Below are 19,425 nucleotides of genomic sequence, written 5' to 3'. Positions count from 1 at the left end.
ATATATATAAAATATGATGTAAATAATGTAAAACCAATTTGACTTTAGTAACTTTATTGTGCTATAATATGATTCTATGTGGCCGAAAAACACATAATATTGCTCCTAACTGAAACCAGCTAATGGAAAATAAGCCGCCATCATTTGGATTCAGTTTTTGCTTATTCAAATCAACATACTTCACAAAGCAGTATGAACAGATTCTATTAAGCAGAAATGCTGGGTCAGATCTGTGTTTTTTTAAATCAAACCATGTCTGATTTGACATGTTTTGTCAAATCAGACAAACCATGTCAAATTAAGGTGTAATTAACCCTTAATTAAGGGTTAATTACACCTTAATTTAGGTGTAATTAACACAGCTGGTAATGGTTAGACATACCAGGATACAACCCCAAACATTGTCACCTTACTGTAGCAACCCTGTGATGGTGGTCTCATACAGAGTGTAGCCATGTGACTGGCCTTTGGCATTGTTTGCAGGTAGGTTCTTCATGTTTATTGGCTTTAAAGATTTTAAAGGCTCCAAAGGAAAAGTAACTCAATAATATGACTGGGAAGCTAACTTCTACCCAGTTATAGTGATTTACCTATCACTGTAATAAAACTCACACCCTCAGTGAAGGTGAAGTCATCCCATAATGACAGATGCTGGAACATAATGGCAGGTTCGTAGGGCTCCTTGTAATGCAAAGTCGGCATGTCTGGAAGGCTGTCTGTCTCCTCTTGCTGCACAAACGTGAATAAACTAATCAGGCAACAACATCTTTCAGTTACAGCACTTTGCAAAAGTTATCATAGCCCTTGAACATTTTGTCACATAAGAAACACAAAACCCAAAATATTTCATTGGGATTTTATGTGACAGACCAACACAAAGCTGTACATAACAGTGAAGTGAAAGGAAGAAGATGAAGGTTTTTAAAAATATTTTACAAATACAAAAGGTTTTAAAATGTGTTGCTCTGATAAGCTTGAATAAAATCCATTGGAACCAGTTGCCTTTCAAGGTTGCCAAATTCGTTAACAGAGTCCATCTCTGTGTAATTAAATCTCATTATATATGCAGATGCTTTGTGAAGGCCTTTGACATTTGTTAGTGAACGTTAAATAACAAACAGCGTCATGAACAAGACAGATCATGGGGGAAGTTGTGGACATGTCTAAAACTATTTCCTGAACTCTAAGCATCACACAAAACTCCGAGGTTCATGGAGGTAGTTGAGCTCTTGGCAGGATCCTAAATAAAACCATCCTACCAGATCAAAGCATCTTCATGAGTTATAATGATCTGGTAAAAGTGCAAAACTATAAGTTCAATCGAGACAAAACTTGAAAATCAATATTCATGGAAGCTTTCAGTCCATCTTCATGGCACCTGAGGTATTTAGCAAACAAAATGCAGAATCATGTTAGTCTCCAGATTAGGGCTCCAACTAAAGATTTATTTAGTAATCTACTGATTAATCAGATAAAGAAGTGGCACATTCTACAGAATTTTCATTTATGCCTTCTTATTCAATATTAAATACTCTTTAAAATATACAAATAAATACATAATTCAATTCATTAAAAAAAAAATAAATTCATTGCCTAAAATAAAATTCTGTAGCAGGTTAAGCTAAAGTATCCCACTTGAGGAGTTTTGGCTAAAACATTTAGAAACAAATGTTGTTTTATTACTATTTAAAATGCAAAATGTATATTTATCTGAGAATGTTTTTTTCACAAATTACCTTTGTTGAGTCTATATACTCCAGTTAACGATTAATTGATGACTAAATTAGTTGATAATTATTTCAGCAATCGATTAATCACAATTAATCTGATTCATTGTTTCAGCATAAACTCTGTTAGAGACATAGCCTACAAGGTTTATGTTTATCATTTTCACACGCTTATTATTTTCCTTTCATTTCACTTTATGCTGTTGTATTACATAGAATACAACAAAATGTACTGAAATTGTGGTTATTCTCTGACTAAGTGAAAACAAATTCAAGGGGTGTGAATAAATTTGCATGCCACAATACCTGTACTTCGTACTAGAGGCTCAGATGGACCTTTACAGAATATTCCCCAGTGTCAGATAACGGAGCGTCATAAAATGAAACGCATGTAATTGTTCTCTACCGCCATCTGCTGGCTAATGCAACAGAATGACTCTGTGCTCCATATTTTAGACAGCAGAACTTCGTCATTTCAGCCACATCTGTGCATATTTGCATGAACACCACGGCTGTTTTGTTTATGCCAGGACTCACTCAACATAGCTCTGAAGAAGGACCAGAATCTGCTCCGTTCATGAAGCCAAAACTGGATCCTCCATGGAACATGCTCAGATTGACAGACATGCCTTTTCTCAGGTTTTTCCTCAATGTGGACACCATGTCTGGAAGAAAATTATATTTTCACAAACTCTTTAGAACTAAATGTGGTGACATAAGATCTGACAGCGGTATGAAATGTTTTAGGCTTAAATGTAGATTTAATTCAAAAGGTTACTCCAAAAACACCACATATATCACGACCTAGAGGGAAAAAACAAATAGAGCAACTTAAAACAAAAGTGATGAGAAAGGTTGATTATATTCTTCGTAAGCTACTGTGTGATTGAAATATTACGTTTTTTAAAGTACACAATAAACATTTTTAATCTGAATGTTTTTTTTTTACCCTAAGAAGGCATAATAGGGTCCACATGAAGCAAATCACCTCTGCCACAATTATTTACATCTCTGCTGCCCTCACTTTGTACAATCCCCTTTTGCCATCAGTTTATTTCATAAACTTGGAGGATACAGAAATATTGATCTTGTTTGGAATGAGGCAGTTCCTTTTGACATGATCCACTATTGCTGATGTGGCACCCAAAGACTATTTGACCATTAAAAAACACATCCCTCCAGCTCCTTTCTTCCCCTTCCCCAACATTTTATTTATTTTAATACTTGTGTTTTGGTTGTTTATTTTTTGTGGCACTCACATATACTTGTAAGTTTATTTCTGGTGCAATACTAATTTATTCCACAAGATGGCAGTAGTGGCGCATAACAGAGACACTGACTTCCAAACAGTACGTAGGAGAAGCTCAGTGGAAGCCTAAGCTGAATAGGTAGCATCGCAGCAAAACCTTTACCGAAGAAGCTATTTTTTGTTTAAAACAGGTAGGATAAGTGCACAAGTAATAGATGTGTACCATTATTAGAAGTGTTTGTACATTTATAACAGTATTTTATTGGCGCCGATTCTCTGTTGTTGACTATCAACGGTCGCTAGCCTAAATCCAAACTACCGTTATTTGTATCCCCATTAGCGATTGCCGTGACAATGGCGACTCTTTGTGCGGTTTAGGGTTAGTTTAAAGATATCGACCGTTAGCTTCTAGGCAGTTTTACGGTCGTTTTCTACGGAAGCGTATTGCTATCACGGAGCAAAATGTTCGAATAATATCTCTGTATAACGGGATAATTGCTGTACAAATGTGATATTTATTGTATACCTCTGACACTTGAGTTGTACAGACGCGATAATATATTGTACTAACATGATACGTTCAGAGTTAGGTAATAAGTAGTTACATTTACTCAATTACATTTACGGTACCTTTTCAGAATTTTTTATTTTATTTTAGGAGTATTTTTTTTTCTACACTGTACTTTTTACTTGAGTAATTTCATTATGAAGCGTCACCTACTCTTACTTGAGTAAAATCTCTGGATTTTCTACCCACTGAATGAAAAACAAGCATGTTTTAACCAAAAATTCACCAGACAAAGACACACCTGCACTTTTTGTTAAAGTTCCATACTTTTTATTTCAAAGGAAACAGATTTGGAAATGTTCTTTTGTCTGATTTAATTTTGTGTTACTTATATGAATTATTCTCATTTCAGTCCTGAAAATACCAAAATTTCAATTTAACTTTATATTTTGACCCGTTCGATAATATTTTTAAAATATTAAGTGAGTGATAATCTGATTAGTTACGCAGTACTTCAGTAGACTTTTTACCAAATACTTTGTTACTGTTGCTTAAGTAAGTTCTTGTACGGCTACTTTTTACTTTAACTTGAGTAAAATATGTTGAAGTAGTGCTACTCTTATTTGAATGCAATTTTTGGGTTCTCTACCTACCTCTGCTTATGGTATATAAACATGATAAGTATATTGCATAAACATGACAATTATATTGTGTAGGCATGAAACGTATACAGTAGGGCTGTAGTGATACAATAATCTCACGATACGATACACAATATTCTGCTCACGATATGATATATATATATATATATCGTATCTAATTAATTTAACTGAAAACTGATTAAAAGCAGCAACTATACAATACCTGGCTCTGGTTGGACATGGACACAGACTTAAAGTCGACAGCTGGACAAAATGAATCAATGAAGTGGTGAGAAAACATGTTTCTTTTAATTGAAACAGTASAAACWGTAKCTTACATGCATTTGTAAAGTAAATAAAGTGCACCAAGTACCCTGCTCTGAATAGTTTGATACTTTTTTAACCTTGACACTTAACATCTGAAGGAATCACTCTAAGCCTGATGACCTAATCACTCTCCCGGCGTAGCAAGCAGTGAGTGAGCAAGGTTGGATGTTACGATACTTGCGGATGAATATCGATTTTTTTTCTAGAAAAGAAAATATCGATATATATTGCAAAATTTATATTATTAGACAGCCCTAGTATACAGAGTACTTCACATCTCAGTGGAGGGTGATATGAAACAGCTTCACTCTTGAGACCTGGTTCCAAAAAGAGCAAGTGTGAGACACTGCGTTCACAAGTATTGTGTAAATGCGGTGCTGGATACCAACAAAAATGTTATGGTTTAACCGAAGAGTTGCTCTGTGTAAACTGGGCCTTAGCCCAAGCTTAGGCCCAGTTTACACGGAGGCTCATTAAACAGTTGGAAATCTGAGTCTGGTAGCTTCATGTCCCAGTTTATTTTATCAGAGGTCCCACAATACAAATGGAATACTCGTTATTAAATACTGCATTTTGTTTGTTTGTTTGTTTGTTTGTTTTAAAGGCAAATTAAACTTGTTTTTTATCATGCAAACTACTTCTCTGTGAAACGCTGGCAAAAACTTTGTTAATGGCTGAATGGAGGAGGGTTGTTGTGATGGAAGGCGGAGCGTCGGAAAGAGCAGGGCCTTCTTAGGAAGACAGAAGCCCAATTGAAATTGCAAAGTCAAATTTCTCTTAAGTCATGTGTGACATATACAGCATTTTTATAAGAATTGAAGACAGCAGAGTTACTAGATTGTGCTTTAAAACAGCAGCATGTGCCTGGGAAATGTGTAATTCGGCCCATTTAAAGTTGTAATTCAAACATCAAAAATACAGAGAAGATAGTACTTGGGGATTACGTACAGTAAAGCAACATGTAACTATGTAACTAATGAACACATGGTAGTCCAGCCTTGTTACTAAGGTGAGCTCCTTGCCTTGTGAGCCACTCCCACGAGGCGGTGCGTGTTTCAGGCAAGCTCTGTGAGTTGATCTGCACACAGATGCTGCTATCAACTCAGTACTACTGCTTCCTGTTTTAGAGCAGGGGAACCAACAGCTCACCCATGGGTGTCCTGAGGACAAGAAATAAACAGAAACGGGTACAAGCATTCATTTGCTTGTGCATAGTTTGCTTCATCCTCTACAAGTATCTGGGGTAAGTGTTGTCTGTTTTTCATGTGTCAGTTGATTCTGATATTAAGCTATTTTTGTCTCTCCGGTACTTGGAGATTTGTGTAATTTTCCCAAAAAAATGTAGCTTAATGTCTCTCTGTTACTGATATGTTTAATGTTATTACACAAAGGATAAGTAGTAAAGAAATTATTTAACAAACCTGTCATGAACTAAATACATTTGTCCACATGAGTGTGTCAAAGTCTGTTTTGACTTCACAAAAATGTGTTTCTGCTCCTTTGTTTTATGCTTTTTTGCCAATTCAAGACATCTGCAAATTCCTACAGAGCACATCATGTGGTCAGTTCAAGAACAATAGCCTGTATGTCCCTTAACCTGATTGTGACTGGAACTATGCACAGACTCTTTCAGAGCGTGCCACAAATGGACTTGAAGATCAGGAAGATGGGCCTGAACACCAACTCCTCCCAGTTCACCCTGGAGGGGAAGCCCTTCTGCATCCTCGGGGGATCCATTCACTATTTCCGCGTGCCCAGGCCATACTGGAGAGACCGGCTGATGAAGATGGTGGCCTGTGGCATCAACACCCTAACTACGTAGGGAGATAACTTGCACTGTGTTTGTTTATGTCACAAACCCATCGCCATCACCTGAATGGTAATTAACGCATCCTGACAGATATGTTCCATGGAGTCTGCACCAGCCGGAGAAGGACGTGTTCAACTTCCACATGCAGTTGGATTTAGAGTAAGGAGAACATTGGTGTGCTTGTCTTAACTGTAGAGCCTGTAGGATTAATAAGAGACCATAGATGTTGCTGATTAAGCTATCTTGCAGAGGTCCAAAACAAGATTCCTGCATCACTTTCCTTAGCTTTCCTAACAATATTACCTGTTTTGAAACCTGGTTAGATATATTCGCCTTCCTCTACCATCATGCAACCTCTAGGACTCAAGCAATAAAGGGAAGGGCAGAGGGAGTCCCACCTGACAACTGCCTAATCTCCACAACAGCAGTAACTTATTAAAGCAATTATCCCCACAAGGAGATATGACACTACTGTTAGCTACTGTTGTTGCCAGGCACTTTTCATGGCCCTTTGTATAATATTTTTAGATCTTTTTAGCATGGTCTTTCTCTTCTTTGCAGAGCATACATATCTCTGGCAGCTGAGCTGGGGTTGTGGGTTATTTTATGTCCTGGTCCCTATATTTCTGCCGACATGGACCTGGGAGGACTGCCAAGGTAACACTTACAATGTTTACATATGACCTCCTAAGACCATGACGAAAGACATCCTCAGTTTTTTGAAAGTTTGCTTCAGTACGCCAGACTTGCTTAGTTGTTTTCTTCTTTTTGAAGCAGTAAAAAAATCTGAAGTTGCATTCACAGTTTCCTATCTTGTCATGCATGTTTATGTTTCAAGGAAACACAGCGGGTAAGTGGGTGGGTCTAAATTTGACGGAACGAAGAGCAGTTTGTGTGATTTGATAAATCCTTAAAATGCATGTGTTGCTTTTGACTTTCCTCTGTTCTGTATAGTGTTTGTGTATTGGGATGAATGGTTTAGAGTAGGGCTGTTGTAAACAAATATTTTAGTAATCGAGTAATCTATCGATTATTCTTACGATTAATCGAGTAATCGAATAAAAAAAATTTATAAAATAAAATATTGGTAAATCTGGCATAACACTAGTGTTGCTATCGGATATCAGTCCAGTTTTTCATATTTGAGCATCCCCAACAATTACGTTTTTGTAGTTTAGAAAATTAACTTGCAACAATAATAGTTCACTTTAACCTGAAGAAAAGTTAAACAAAGATCGCAAATTATATTCAATTTAATAATAAAGTGGCAGGCTCACAAATACGCTTATAAAAATGTCTATGCTTCAGCTTTTAGTTTATGTATTCATCTTCAGTGAGTTTAATAGATGAACTCTCACCTTGACCCATACCTGTCGAGCTTTGACCTGATTGTGACACCAGGTCTCATACGTGAAATGACACCTGGAGTGAGGGGCTTAGAGTGGTGGTGGTGGGGGGAAAGGCGAGCGAACGAACGTAAGACGGGGGTGGAGGGGAGGAAATAGACCAGGGGGTAGACAAACGTAAATCCAAGTGGGAAAGACGAACGAGCAAACCTAATGGGGGCGGGGGGGAGAGACACACGACCGATAGACCAGGAGACGAACATAAGAACAGGGGGGAGAAACTGAATATTTACGGCACCTTCGTTCGTCACACTCAGAAACTCATCTACAAGCCACGTACCGCGGGTGCGCTCCGTCACCYGTTTATTCAKACMKGGATGASATGAAATTTATTGTGCGGTTCGTCCGTAAAGCTACACTTACACTGAAAGCATCAACAACTCAGCCGGCCGCCGTGCTCAGTCTATCCGCTTACCTACTCCTGCAGCGCTCTTCCCGCCGTTCGGTCTGAACCAGCAGGTCCTGGAAGAGAAAGGCTGCCGTACTCCAGGCATAGCGCCAATCTTTTCGGTCCCCAAAAACGATGAAAACCCGGGCATTATCATCAATCAATAAAATCCCCACAGGCTGAACTTGAAAATTGGACGTTATGCCACTAAAACTTAGCTTTGGTAAACAACTCAGAGGCGGAAGTGAGAGCTCCGCGCACCGCAAATAATGTTATGGCTGCAACACGGTATGCTAGCATAAATTAACGAAGCTTCGAGGCAGGTAAATTTTCCTCAAAGAATTTTAATAATCGAGGTACTCGAATTATTCGAGGAATCGTTTCAGCCCTAGTTTAGAGTGAGTCAGGATAGGATATGTCAGCTTTGATGTGATGTCACCGACTCGTTTACATTTTTGAGGATGAAAGTTCATAGAGTGCAAACAATTCTTAGCTAAAAGTAGTCAGAAAATAGGTTAGGCTGTCGTTAACTGGAGCCTCTCTACACATGGCAAGGTGCGTAGTACACACTGGAAGTCTCAGAGTTCAGACGATCGTGTCGCAGAGTTCATTGATATGTCTTTAAGAAGTGTCTGAAGATTAGGAAGGCGATGTTGCAATATTATGTATGTAAAACTGTCTAAATAAAATCCTGAAAAAAAAGGCAGATAAGTAGCAGTTGGAACTTTTTTTATGCAGCTGGCTCCTCAGAGATGAGAATATGAGACTAAGGACCATGCACCCTGGCTTCATTCAAGCTGTCAACACCTATTTTGACAAACTTATACCAAAAGTGGTTCCATTACAGGTCAGTTTTAAATTGGAAATGCGTGTATTGTATGTAGCTCTACTTTGTTTCTATAGCCTAAAATACTTGTTTGTGAATTCCAGTTCAACAAAGGGGGTCCCATTATTGCGGTGCAGATTGAAAATGAATATGGATCCTTTGCAAAGGACCAAAGGTACATGTTATTCATTAAAGAGGTAAGGTTATTAATTTTTATTAAGACTATTTCCCCAAAATACAGGCAAGTGTTTTGCCATCAACAGACCATTCTGACGTGTTTTATCCCTTCCTGTGTTGAAAGGCTTTACAGTCCAGAGGAATCCGTGAGGTCTTTCTCACATCAGATAAGAGCAACTCATTTAAGTCTGGGGGTGTTGATGGAGGTACGTGTCAGTGTGCACACGTATACGGACAGAAAACCAAAGTTTAACGAGTTGTCTGTTGTCTCAAAGCTCTCCGGGCAATAAAGCTATGGAAATTGAATCAGAGAATCGTCCAGGAGCTGAACTCTGTCAAGGTCTTTAATATTTCTTTTCACGTCAGCTCTCTGATTTTTATTGGACGTAATCGGTGTTAGCTGACACTTCAGATTCTTCTTGTACTGGTTTTCAGCCCGTCAAGCCTTCCTTTGTGATGGAATACTGGACTGGCTGGTATGATACATGGGGGGACCTTCACCATGTGCTAGCTCCAGAAGGTAATTCATGCCAGCACCGACCTTTTCATTAAATTGTATCCTCTCTGCTGATGTTATGCTGCTTAGCAGTTTTGTTTTGTACGTGCATTGTCCAGTGTTAGATTTTACATGTCTTAAATCTTTGTTATTCTCTGGAATCTCATTCTTAAAACCCAAAGTCTTCTACATTAAACTACAGCAACACTTGAATCTTGAATTTTAACTAATTTATAGAAATTAGTTTTTATAAAGTATCCACACCAAGGGTGTGAGTACTTTGACACTGTGACAAGATATTCATACAACCAGCACTGTACCTTTTTAGATTTAGAATAATCCTTTAACTTTTCCAACATGTTACTTCTTACTTTAAGTAGTATTAATGTCTTAGATAGGCAAACTCCTGACTTGAATCTGTTAAAGAATTTGCGAGGAAAACAGCGATAAGGTAGATGTGAAGAAGACCTTCAATCTTCCTTATCGGAGCTCAAACTTGGAGCTCATATCAAAAGATAAATCACCGGAACACCGATGAAACATGAAAACTAAAAACCTACTCAGCAATTGTAAGAAGGATTTGATTACTGTGACGCTTCTCACTGATTGCTGAGATGGGTAGAAACTACTCAGCATGCCTTTTTAATAACAGTTAAAAATCAGATATTTTTTAAAAAGTTATATTTTCTTGAATGAATGAGTGATTGGTGAGTATCAGGAACACAAACCTGGTTAATTTAAATCTAAATCTGACAGAGGTATGAATAATTTTGGACTGAATTGGATTTGTTACTATGAGAAAGCAGATGTTAAAACAAGGAGTCATACTACTTTAACACCTGATATTAGGTCATTATTTAAAACCTTTCTTAAAGAGTTTTAAATATGTAAAATTGCTTTGTACCGCAAAGGTAGGCTAATAAAAGGTTGATCTTTATGCTACTAATGCTAGTTCTGATGAGTTTGTGAAAATATAATTTTGTTCCAGACATGGTGTCAACAGTGAGGAATATTCTGAGAAATGGCATGTCTGTCAATCTGTACATGTTCCACGGAGGATCCAGTTTTGGCTTCATGAGCGGAGCAGATCCTGATCCTTCCTACAAAGCTTTGGTCTCCAGCTACGGTCAGTGAGCTCTGGCATAAACAAAACAGCCGTGTTGTTCATGCAAATGTGCACAGATGTGGTTGAAATGATGAAGCTCTGCTGTCTAAAATATGGAGCAGAGTGTATTAGCCAGCAGATGGCGGTAGAGAACACTGACTGTATTTTTTGATGCGTTTCAGATTATGACGCTCCGTTATCTGAAGCAGGGGGATATACTGCAAAGTACCACCTTCTACGGGATTTATTTTCTCAATTCAAACGTAAGTTAACCTTCAGCATGAAGTACAGGTATTGTGGCATGCAAAATTATTCACACTCCTTGAATTTGTTTATATTTCGTCAGAGAACAACCACAACTTCAGTACATTTTATTGTATTCTATGTAATATAACAGCATAAAGTGTAGAATAATTGTGAAATGAAAGGAAAATAATAAGTGTGTGAAAATGATAAATAGAAACCATCTTTTACTATTCTAGTGGCAAAACTTGTAGGGTATGTCTCTAATAGCTCACAGCATCTAGAGTTGGGCTGAAACAATTATTCAGATTAATTGTGATTAATAGATTATTGAAATAATTATAAACTAATTTAGTAATTGATTAATTGTTATCTGGGGTATACAGACTAAAAAATGCCATTTGCTGAAGAAACAACCATTTCAGAACATTTGCATTTATAAAGATATTTAATTACACACAGAACCTTTACAGGCAGCTGGTTTCACTGGATTTTATTCAGAGTTATCAGAACAACATTGTCACATTTAAAAATGTTGCATTTGTAAAATATTTTTGAAAAGCCTTCATCCTTTTCCTTCCACTTCACTATTATGGACCACTTAGTGTTGGTCTGTCACATAAAATGGACCTTACCAAGCTCCGCCCAGAAACGCCCCTCGAAAGTCTCACGTGACTGCATGTCTCACAAACAAAGCCTCGCGGTGCTTAGTTTCTATGTGTAATTTCATTTCGACTGACTCTATGCAGAGAATTTCTGAGTCGATTAGTGTAGCATTTCTGCCGGATTTTCAAAAAATATCAGCCACGACAATGGACAGGGGAACCAACAAGTTCATGTCATCTTTTTTGGACGACATCAAGGTGTTTGAGCCACGCGATGCCTCCAAGATTGTGCGTTTCACAGCTAAATGCTACCAGTCGATGAGGAACACAGCAGATCCTCAGACCCTCAGCATAAATATAGCTGTGGGCAAGATCACTGACGCCTATTGTTCTTGCAAGCCTGGGTAAGTCGGGGATTCATGGTTTTGAGGGTGATTTCTGTTGGCAAATGTTCGTATGTGCCTAGGCCTGATACACGGTACTCGGAGGCTAACACGATTAGCCTGGCTAACACGATTACAGTTTGGTAAAAAGCCTTTTCAGGTCAAATAAAATCTTTAATGTATGTCAGATACGGTACACATGGCATATTGATCTGTTCAGCTAACGTAAGACTGTAACAGACAGGCTTCAAGGTGTAGAAATTGTTATCGGTACTGCCATTATGCTGTACTTGGCTAAAAGGTTTTCATAATGGATGTGTTTATTATTGACTTTCTTTTTTTCATTCACTAAACACAAAGAAAGCAAAGCAATAATACTTACACCAGCAGACACTCCTTTGTTCCTTATCCTACGACGGTTGAGCTGCAAATGCGGTCGTGCACAAGCTTTAATCCAAGCAAGGCTTTCCGTTTCAGATTTTGGAAAATCTGTGAACTTTAGTTCCACAAATACGATCAGGATACCTGACATCGCCTGTACAGATACCCCACTGACAGTGGAGAACCATTCTTTTTCGAGTCTTGACGCAAAAACTTTCTGCCGGTCTGCTAGTCCGCAATGTACATTAGCATGTGTTTACTACTGTAGCTTGTGTTTGTGAGACGGTCACGCACGTAGTAGCTGCGCTGTGACGTAAAATGGGCATGGCTCTGGTGACTGTGGCTCTGTCGGTAGAGTAGTCGTCTTGCGATCGGAAGGTTGTAGGTTCGATTCCAGCTTCCTCCTGCCACGTGTCGATGTGTCCCTGGGCAAGGCACTTAACCCTAAATTGCTTACCGAGCTGCATATCGGTGTATAAATGTGTGAGTGTTTGTGAGTGCGAATGGGTGAATGTGACTCTAGTGTAAAGCGCTTTGAGTGGTCAAAAATGATCGGATAAAGCGCTATATAAGTTCAGTCCATTTACCATTAACCAATGAAACGCAGCCCCTGTGGTAAGGTCCATTCCAATGAAATATATCAGGGTTTGTGGTTCTAATTTGACAAAAAATTGAAGGGTTAAGATAACTTTTGCAAGGTGCTGTTACTGAAAGACATTGTTGTCTGATTTGCTTTTCATGTTTGTGCAGCAAAAGGACACAACCTCCCAGACATACCGAAGTTGCGTCACAGTGATACCTACGAAACTGCCATCATGTTCCAGTATCTGTCATTATGGGATGCTTTAAGCTTCGCTGAGAATGTGAGTTTTACATACAGTGATAAGTCTAACGAAGTAGAAGTTAGTTTCCCAGTCAGATTATTGTTTTATAACTCCTCTGCAGCCTTTCACGTCATCCAAGCCAGTAAACATGGAGAACCTACCTGTAAACAATGGCAACGGCCAGTCATATGGCTACACTCTGTATGAGACCAACATCACTAGCGGAGGGATGCTACACTCAGGTGACCATGTTCGGGATCGTGCCATGGTGAGTCCTCGTTACTGTCCACAAAGCTGTGAGCAAAGACTCTGTTGAGGTTGGGTTACTTTTTACTTAGTAGAATTATGGTTCATGCACTGAAAAACGGCTGGGTGAAAAATGGCAGCGCATCTGCATGCATGGTGAGTCGAAGACTTTTGGGCAAAGGTGGTGTGACAAGAACTGCAAAGAAAAAAATCCCCTTCAAGAACAATGCACAAGGACGGAGAGCAGAAGATTGGTGCAAAGCTAATATGAGTCGCCACGAGGACTGCGCGATGCTAATCGTGAGACGTTCTGATGAGATCTATTTGTTCTTATCCAAGGGAGTGAGTTTCCTCACAGTTCTGCCAAAGAACACTGCCATTAATAAAACATCCGCAAGTTTTTTCTCCAGTCAGAGTCACCAACTGATTTGTGTTTTCTAACATTATTTTATCATATGTTAACATAAAGGCTCGTTTTGAAGTATAAGCTGCTACTTACAGGCATTGCTTCGAAGAACGCGACCTGGAATGCGGCGTTCATAACAGACACGTGTGTTCATCTGCTCTACCGCTAGCAAACAACCATACTGATTAAATAACATAAAAGTCAAGCAGTTCCCTAAAAGTCCAACAGATGGCAGCAAACAAAACACCCACAGTTTACCGGACACACTCCCTGCTAAAGAGCCCCCTGGTGGTTGAAGAAAAATCCACATATAAACCGGAAAATACAATATATGAAAAAAAATCTGAATGCTCTGGTATTGTTCAGGGGGCCGGACCAAATGTGGAGGTGGGCCTGATCCGGCCCGTGGGCCATAGTTTGGGGACCACTGGTCTACACAATTCTGCTCAATTCTCATCTCCCTTCAGTGCTCTGTCAGGGATTTCTCCCATTGAGCTCAATTTCTTCTACTGAATTTGAACCGGGCCAATCAGCAAACAAAAGGGGGGAGGTACGAATGATAACATCAATTTTGTGTGCTGTTTTCAAATTGTAGTCAGCCTCTACATGGTTGTAGTTTGGCAAAGGAAGTGAACGAAGCCATTCAGTCCGTGTTGGGCACTCTTCCAAATATTGGGCCATTAAAGTCTGAGCAAGAGGAATGTATGGAGACATTTTGTCTCTGGAAAGATAAAATCCAGTGGCCCTACTACCCACAGGATTGTTTAAAGATCCTGCAGTGGCTTCCTTAGCAATCGAGCAAGCGCATTACATACGTCATGGCCAAACGTTAGCAGTTGGGTAAAATCAGATCCGATCATTTCAAACGTCAAGAGAGTCCACGCCTCCAGCAAGCAATCTTTTCACAATACCTGAGGGTTCAGATCCTCTAGATGAAGCAAAGCATAGAACAAGTGGCTGTTTTTACCAGCCTCGCGCTGGGTAGTTCCTTTGTCGTTTTGGTTTGAGTAAACTTTTTAAGTTTTATACATTGCATGAATGCCACATAAACTGTGGCACAGAACCACTTTTCTTGTAGGGAACCAGAACATGGGTATTTCATAAGTAAATTGAAAAATCCCATTTTGTCCTGCAGGTGTTTGTAGACAGAAAATATATTGGTCTTTTGAAGCGCCAGATCCTTGAGCTGGCTGTTCCTGATGGTAAGGTATGAACAATGAAGGTCCCTTTTTTATTGGCTGCAATGGAACCCAAAGTTGTGTCTGATTGGGTGTAAACATTGAAGTGTTTCATCCCCACAGGAAGAGCGGACTTTGAGCTTCCTGGTTGAAAACTGTGGACGAGCTCACCAAGGAAAAGACCTTGACAAACAACGTAAAGGTGACCAGCAGCAATGCCTGCAGATTCTTTGCTTTACATGCGATGAAATTACTCACATTGTCAGAGGTTAGCTGATGAGTTTCTTTTCATTTTTGCTCTCTCAGGTCTGGTGGGGGACATTTTATTCAATGACATCCCCTTGCGGGGTTTTACAATATACAGCCTGGATATGAAACTCAACTTTATTGAAAGGTTTGTGTGCTTTATTGAACCCAACAACCTGCATTCAACTTCCATCTGGTTTAAAAATGTGTTTGAAGGAATCTTTTTCAGTCTTAATCAGGCACCTTGGAAAAATCTCCCAGAAAGCTCCAGCTTTCCTGGATTTTTCATGGGAAGGTTGTTTGTGTACAGCTATCCGAGTGACACATTTGTGAAGCTGCCAGTAAGTGAAATAAGACTTTAGTTTTTTGTTTGTTTGTGTTTTAACACTGAAAAACTGATTGAAAAACTAAAAGCAGAATAGCAGAGGTTTCTTTAGTGTTTTGTTTGTGTGAATGATGCTGCAAAGCCAACTTATGCTCACTGATTTGTCTGTGTTGTTCTGTTTGCTAATGCAAATGTTTTAGGGCTGGGGAAAAGGTGTTGTGTTCATAAACAGTCTGAATCTCGGTCGCTATTGGTCACTGGGTCCACAGCAGTCCCTCTACCTCCCTGGGCCTTTTCTCCACAGTGGAATGAACCAGGTAAAGCTGCTCACAGACAGTCTTTTATCAATCAGTCAAACAGGTTGTAAAAAGTGATATCATTTATTTTAAAACATGCTCTGAAAAGGTTGATGTTATTATAGTTAGGTGTAATATAGTTACAGCAGCTATTCCTTCTTTTGTGAGTGTAACAGTGTAATGTTTAGGACTGCAACTTATGACTATTTTAGTTATCGATTAATCTTAAGTAATATTCAATATGCCTAAACAGCCCAACAATTCACTATACAGTGGTTATTCAATTCAATTCAAACATGCCTTATTGATCCCAAAGGGAAATTAAATGTTCAAGATTCTTCATAGAGTTGTTGCAGAGGTTGATGACTGTGGGCAGAAAATATCTCCTGCAGCAGTCTGCATTACAGCGAATTTGAAGAAGCCTCTGACTCAAGACACTCTGTTTTTATATTTATGTTATATATGACAGTCACATGAAGAGGATGCTCAGGGTTGTCCATGATTTTCTTGAATTTATGTAAAGTCCCTCTTTACACTGTCATTTCCAGGGGTTCTCCAGCGGTGCCCTACTCTAGTTAGTTATTCTATCAGTCCTTGTGTTAATTTGTTTGTTTTGGACATAAAATCATCAAACATAAATCAGAGCAAATGTTTATATGTGTAATTCTTCCCTTTGTTTAATTCATTAGATTATTGTATTTGAGGAGAAGGGGGGAGACTCCAGTGTCCTGTTTGAGGATTCACCTGATCTGGGCATGGAAGCAGAAATTGGGTGAACATCTTGGTGTGAAATTTATCCACATCTTGATGTATAACATGTTTATTTTCTTATTTTTACAAAATGTTTTTTACTGTAATTGTATTTGAATAAACGGTCATCAATGTTTACGGTCTACAGTTATGTTGTACAACCATAAATTTTAAGTATTTTATATAGTACACGTCATGCACAGCTTTCCAGTTTTTAACCTACAAATTTGAAAAGTGCATTTTTATTCAACCCTTTACTTGAATTTCCATGAATAGACCTAATGAGTATATTTGTGTGTAATGTAATCAGTATAAATTCAGCTATTCTGAGATTTTCTCAAAGTTTTTTAGCGAACGTTGGATAGCAAACACCATAATGAACACCAAGGAACGCAGCACACAGAATGTGAAGTTTAAGACAGACTCTTTGATCTGTGTAACCCATGGAAATAAAAACAAAAACAGGAGTATTGCTAAAAACAAACCTACCAATATGCAGAGTGTCTGCTTGAACATCCTTAAAAAGTTTTAACGTTCTAATCCTTAAAAAATCCTAAATTCTCTGATCTGTGGAACCCATTGACATAAAAAACAGGAGTATTGCTAAAACCACAAAAAAAACACATGCTTAAAAAGTATTAAGTTCTAAATTTAAGGCCGTAAAATGTCTTAATTGCATTTTTCCCTAAATTAAGTCAGCCTTAATGCATAGGTCTTTAATGTTGTTGTGGCCGGACTATTTAATATTGTATACTAGTCATGCACAGGCATCTGTACTATGTTCTTTTGGCTACTGGTAACTGTGAAATTACTTCAGACATCCATCCGTCTATTTTCTTACACCCTTGTCCCTTAGTGGGGTCGGGAGGGTTGCTGGTGCCTATCTCCAGCTAGCGTACCGGGCGAGAGGCAAGGTACACCCTGGACAGGTCGCCAGTCTGTCGCAGGGCAACACAGACACACAGGACACACAACCATGCACACACACACACACACACCTAGGGGCAATTTTGAGGAGGCCAATTAACCTAACAGTCATGTTTTTGGACTGTGGGAGGAAACCAGAGTACCCGGAGAAAACCCACGCATGCACAGGGAGAACATGCAAACTCCATGCAGAAAGACCGGGGCCGGGAATCGAACCCAGAACCTTCTTGCTGCAAGGCAACAGCTCTACCAACTGCGGCAGCCCACTACTTCAGACTTGTATAGTGCTTTTCTCGACAAAGATGCACATTCACACTGCATGTGGCAAGCTACAGGACTGTAGCCAAAGATGCCCTGGGGTAGCCTGACAGAAGTGAGGCTGCCACACACTGGCGCCATCGACCACCATGATCAGGCAAGGTGAGTGAAGTGTCTGGCTCAGGGACACAAAAACAGACAAAATATGGAATAGTTCAAGGTGTACGAATACTTTTTCAAGTCACTGTATTAAGTTTTGCTGCATGAGTGAAAAGGCAGCAGAATTACCGTAAATGAATACAAACACGTGTAAAACAAAACCTTGCTTTATGGGACAGAAGTAAGTTGCTTGCTCCTGAAACCCAGACATCACTAAAACAGATGTGTCCACGTGAACTGCAATGGTGCCGCCTACAGGGCACACTGTGAACTGCACAAACACTTCAAACGTGACCTGTTCAGCAGAAGAGGCCTCAAAGTTCCTGTGCAATTGTCTGATATGTTGAGTTCAGGACATGCACATGGCTCACTGCCTCCATTTATAGAGTGAGTGAAAATAGTCTCAAAATATCTGTGCTTGTGTAAAAGGATTTGTTCGTGCATAAAACGATTTGTGCGTGTGTAAAGATATCTGTGTATAAATTCAGCTATTCTGAATTTATACGCATTTTACTGGATTTGTAAACCTTAAAATCACATAGGCCTGTCAGAATAATCAATCAATCAATTAATTGGATGATGAATTAAAACAAACTCAATCAAATGATTTAGTTTGATTGAGTTTGGCCTGATTTGGCCTGATTTATCGTTTCTCTTTTTTTTTTCTTCTTTCTACAAAAAACTGGATGATAAAAGTCTTCAGTTTGGTACTTTGGTCTCAACTAGACCTTATTTTGAAAAGCAATTTTGTTTACGAAGACTTCAAAATTCATTAGTTATTTTATTTATTTTGGATTTTAAAAATGTCTTCCAGTTCCACTATTAAATGTTCATTAGAATTTGAGAATGTGTTCTTGCAATATTATTTCGTCATTACCATTATAATACTTAAAAATGGTTTCAAAAGAAAACAATATTATTGTTTGTCGAGAATTTCTAGAACAACTTATCGTACAGTAAAATGTTTCATGGTGGCAGACCTATTCACACATCCTCTGGAATCTTCAGATTAAACTGTGTTTGTATCTGGATCTCTGAAATCCACAGAGACCCCATTTTATCGGCCCTTTAACAAATATATACCTCATCTGCAAACCAGGACAAACCTGCTGTTCCTGTTTGTCTTCATTTCAAGTTGACTAATGTAGATGGTAAAATGTATTCAGACGGTTTAGATTTTCACAAACAGTACATTTCTTTCTCAATTGATATTTTGAGACAATTAACAGCTAATAAACACATACTTAAGAAAATAATTATTTTATGCTAATTTTGTAGCCTCCACAGAAAAACATTTAATGCATACATATTTGATCAACATAAAAAGAAACATTTCTACATACATTGTGATGATTCAAGTAATTTTCAGGTTCAGTGATGTTCTGTCACAGTCAGGTCTGTCGGTGCATCAGCTGTTCAGGATCATTTTTTTCTAACACTACTGTCTAATTGTATTTTTTTTTTCTGCATCTTCAACCAATCTGCAGCAGCTGAAATTCTGGGAGGTTCAACACCAAAACCTGAAGCTTCAAACTGAG

General features: G+C 38.7%; 1 protein-coding gene across 1 annotated transcript; it reads left to right on the top strand.

Annotated features, from left to right (window-relative positions):
- The first annotated feature begins 1,814 nt into the window (after positions 1 to 1,814).
- Positions 1,815 to 16,679, top strand: LOC103476132 (beta-galactosidase-1-like protein 2). Its single transcript, XM_008428257.2, has 20 exons — positions 1,815 to 3,167; positions 5,580 to 5,695; positions 6,076 to 6,270; positions 6,353 to 6,421; positions 6,824 to 6,919; positions 8,795 to 8,903; positions 8,987 to 9,079; positions 9,184 to 9,265; positions 9,335 to 9,399; positions 9,495 to 9,579; positions 10,544 to 10,681; positions 10,843 to 10,923; positions 13,023 to 13,135; positions 13,218 to 13,364; positions 14,884 to 14,955; positions 15,050 to 15,128; positions 15,233 to 15,320; positions 15,402 to 15,513; positions 15,698 to 15,814; positions 16,483 to 16,679. The coding sequence occupies exons 2-20, from the start codon at positions 5,604 to 5,606 to the stop codon at positions 16,567 to 16,569; spliced, it is 1,920 nt and encodes a 639-aa protein (XP_008426479.1). The 5' UTR covers positions 1,815 to 3,167; positions 5,580 to 5,603; the 3' UTR covers positions 16,570 to 16,679.
- Positions 16,680 to 19,425: the final 2,746 nt, after the last annotated feature.

The sequence above is a fragment of the Poecilia reticulata genome, linkage group LG14 (genome assembly GCF_000633615.1).
Source record: "Poecilia reticulata strain Guanapo linkage group LG14, Guppy_female_1.0+MT, whole genome shotgun sequence".
In the NCBI taxonomy this organism is placed as follows: Eukaryota; Metazoa; Chordata; class Actinopteri; order Cyprinodontiformes; family Poeciliidae; genus Poecilia; species Poecilia reticulata.
The sequence above is the reverse complement of the archived record's forward strand: the minus strand, read 5'-3'. Positions and strand labels throughout refer to the sequence as shown.

Coding starts and splice junctions, on each gene's coding strand:
- LOC103476132 (XM_008428257.2), top strand. CDS start 5,604: ATGGGTGTCCTGAGGACAAGAAATAAACAGAAACGGGTACAAGCATTC. Junction 14,956..15,049: donor TGGCTGTTCCTGATGGTAAG/GTATGAACAATG, acceptor TCATCCCCACAG/GAAGAGCGGACTTTGAGCTT. Junction 15,321..15,401: donor AAACTCAACTTTATTGAAAG/GTTTGTGTGCTT, acceptor AATCTTTTTCAG/TCTTAATCAGGCACCTTGGA.